The sequence below is a fragment of the Aptenodytes forsteri genome, unplaced genomic scaffold (genome assembly GCF_000699145.1).
Source record: "Aptenodytes forsteri isolate BGI_AS27 unplaced genomic scaffold, ASM69914v1 Scaffold239, whole genome shotgun sequence".
Taxonomy (NCBI): domain Eukaryota; kingdom Metazoa; phylum Chordata; class Aves; order Sphenisciformes; family Spheniscidae; genus Aptenodytes; species Aptenodytes forsteri.
The window spans coordinates 1,906,960-1,910,118 of record NW_008794743.1 but is presented as its reverse complement, the minus strand read 5'-3'; the positions used below and the strand labels follow the sequence as shown (position 1 = coordinate 1,910,118).

At 39.1% G+C, this 3,159-nt stretch overlaps 1 protein-coding gene across 1 annotated transcript in view; it reads left to right on the top strand.

Moving 5' to 3' along the window:
* The first annotated feature begins 39 nt into the window (after positions 1-39).
* Positions 40-3,159, top strand: part of WDR61 (WD repeat domain 61) — a 9,380-nt gene continuing 6,260 nt past the window's right edge. The window contains exons 1-4 of the mRNA XM_009274000.2: positions 40-168; positions 261-288; positions 644-749; positions 1,884-2,056. Coding sequence (XP_009272275.1) covers positions 157-168; positions 261-288; positions 644-749; positions 1,884-2,056 — 319 coding nt within the window. The 5' untranslated portion in view covers positions 40-156. The remainder of the gene's footprint in view (positions 169-260; positions 289-643; positions 750-1,883; positions 2,057-3,159) is intronic.

Sequence of the window (3,159 nt, the reverse complement as noted above, 5' to 3'; positions counted from 1 at the left end):
CGTGTGACAAAAAGTCGGGGTTTCCCTCAGGCCTTACTCCTGTGCCTGCCGGGTTTTCCCCTTCCAGAGCAGTGTTTCTGAGGCAGAGTCTTATTGCTGAGCCTAATGGGTTTTCTCCTTCCAGGGCATTCCTGTTAAGATTGCTTCCGTAAAGACATGACCACACAGGTAAACAAAAACACAGCGTTAATTAAACTAATCGCTAGCTTGATATTTTTTTAGGCTGCTCATACGTAATATTAATTATTTTTTCTTTCTAGTACGGTATTCTCTTCAAGCAAGAGCAAGGTGAGAAAACGTTAACGTGTATTGAATTGTATTGGTCTTCTTGGATGATGTAAAATTGATAGTGGCAGATATACTTGTGGGATGACCTGGATTATGTTTATATTAAGTATAGATCTGAATAACTCAAAAAGAGCTACGCTGTTTTTTCAACAGTGACCTTGGTGACCAAAATACATCATGTGTTTTGAAACGGCGGAAACAGTGTCAAGGCCGTCAGAGCACTGATAGACCTGAAGAGCAAGGGTTCTATTGCCAACATTACAATCAGCCATTTTAGCATTAGCAGAACTAGTCGTTGTCTTCCATCAAAAGAAACCACTTAATTTTTAATTTCTATGCTTATATTCTCTTTTAGCTCACGATGATGCCATTTGGTCAGTTGCCTGGGGAAAAAATAAAAAAGATGGTTCTGAAACAGTGATCTCTGGTTCTTTGGATGATCTAGTGAAGGTCTGGAAGTGGTGAGTGAAGTGCTCGGTATTAACCAGTTTTAACCCTTGGAAGTAGTCAGTGTGGAGATACAGCAGTCTTGAATGTCCATAATCTGCAGGGATGTTAGAAGTTACATCAGGGAAGGGGTAGCCTGGCATGCAGGACTGTTCTCTTGAGCAAGCTTATCTTCATCGGTGCGTGCTTTCTCTTGGAGTGGTAGCTGGAAGTGGTGAGTGAAGTGCTCGGTATTAACCAGTTTTAACCCTTGGAAGTAGTCAGTGTGGAGATACAGCAGTCTTGAATGTCCATAATCTGCAGGGATGTTAGAAGTTACATCAGGGAAGGGGTAGCCTGGCATGCAGGACTGTTCTCTTGAGCAAGCTTATCTTCATCGGTGCGTGCTTTCTCTTGGAGTGGTAGCATTCTGATGTGCTTTAATTTTCGAAGAACGCAAACCCTTGAAAATGCACTTCGAAGAACGCAAACCCTTTTGAAAATGCACATCAAATTTTACATGTTGTCTGCCAGAGAATAGTACAACCTGATGTATTTCTAAACCAAAGAATTAGAAATGCCACTTTTTATGAGACAGTGCATTGGGAGCATGTGTACTGTGAAAGGAATAATGGGAATAGAGTAAACGAGGAAATGACATCTTCCTTTTTTATTAAAAAAAAAAAATCCTCGTAATCCTCATACAAGTGGCACTGAAGTGTGCTTTTGCAAAGAAATTGTTCTGTCTCTTAGCCAAAGCAGTATTAAGTACGTGCTTCGCTTTAATGACGAGTCACTCTCTTGTGGTGATTATAAAAATGTTGGTCGTTGCTTTTCACGCTGTGCTGACAGATTAACACTCTGCTCTGTAAGTACCCATGTACTGATGTGTAATGGATGTTTCAGTGGGACTACTTACAAACTTAAGATGAAGTACATGCTTTGCAGAAATACGGTAAATGATTGATTTGTCAGTTCTTTCCGTTAAGTACAGAGAGCAATTTGTGCGTAGCTATCTTCACATTTCGTGGGTGAAGTCGGATTCTCCTTCTCTTGAACAAAATGGAGAAATGTGGGTTGTCTTGTTTGGTTTTTTTGTCTGAGGTTGGAGATCGGTTAAGTACGCCCCAGCTATTCATAACTAGGCTTTTCTTTCCCTTGAACAAAAGGAATGATGAAAAATTGGATCTACAATGGACTTTGGAGGGTCACCAGCTGGGCGTGGTATCTGTGGATATCAGCCACACAGGCTCCATTGCAGCATCCAGCTCCCTAGATGCCCATATTCGCCTTTGGGATTTAGAAACTGGCAAACAGATCAAGTCAATAGATGCTGGTCCTGGTAAGATATCCGTGTTAAGCTGTCTCTGCGTAAGAAGTGTGCTTACTCTAGATAGTAAACACTGTACAGTGTATAATTAGGGTATATGAGATGACTAGGTTTTTTTCTTAAATTAAATCTTTCTTTGCAAAAATCTTAGTGATTTTGTGAACTCAGCATAAAGTAGTATCAGACAATTTCACATTTATTTTTTCACCCTACTTGCGCTTTCTCAAATACATTTAAATATGCTTTTTGCTAGATGCATAAAGCAGAATGGAAACCAGCTTGCTCTTACAGATATATTGATAAAAGGATATTTTAAAAAATAATTCAAATGCTTATTCAAATTGATTTACAAAGAAAGTCTGAACTTTCTTCGTAAGCACTGTACTACACTGAACTTGAGCCGTATATGTGATGCTTGTTTGTGGAGTACGTCCAATCCTGGGTGAGAAGTCAAAACACAGTAAAGATGAAGTCTGGATCAATGTTACGTCCTCCAAGCTGGAATTCAGGGCCTAAGGTCTTATTCTAAATATTTCATTGGTCCACTGGCAGTCCCTAATTTAAGAACAATCTTGCAGTGTTTTAGGTAATTAATATTAAGCTTATAGAAAAAACCTGTGAATTACATTGTGCCAGATAAATACATTGTACTGCTATAAAAAGGTATGTTTTTTTAAATTCCGCTGCAAGGAATGTTATCTACGTTACATTTGTATACCTGCATTTCTCCTGCATCTTCTGTGCTTTGCTAGATGCTAGTGTTGCTTTCTTTTACTGGTTTAGTGCCTTTTGGTACCAGGAGAAAAGTAAGAATTTAGACTTAACTCGTGCAGTCTTAAATTCTAAATTTATTGTTACAGGAGGGTCTAATAAACCTTAAGGTCTTATTAGAAAATGTAATCTTTCACTAAACGGAAATAAGTGGCTCAAGCTATACTCCATTAATTACACAGAAGGAAGTTAACTTTCATGAGCTTGTACGCTCTTCTTGAGAGTATAGAATCATAGAATCATTAAGGTTGGAAAAGACCTCTAAGATCATCGAGTCCAACCGTCAACCCAACACCACCATGCCCACTAAACCATGTCCCTAAGCGCCTCATCTACACGTCTTT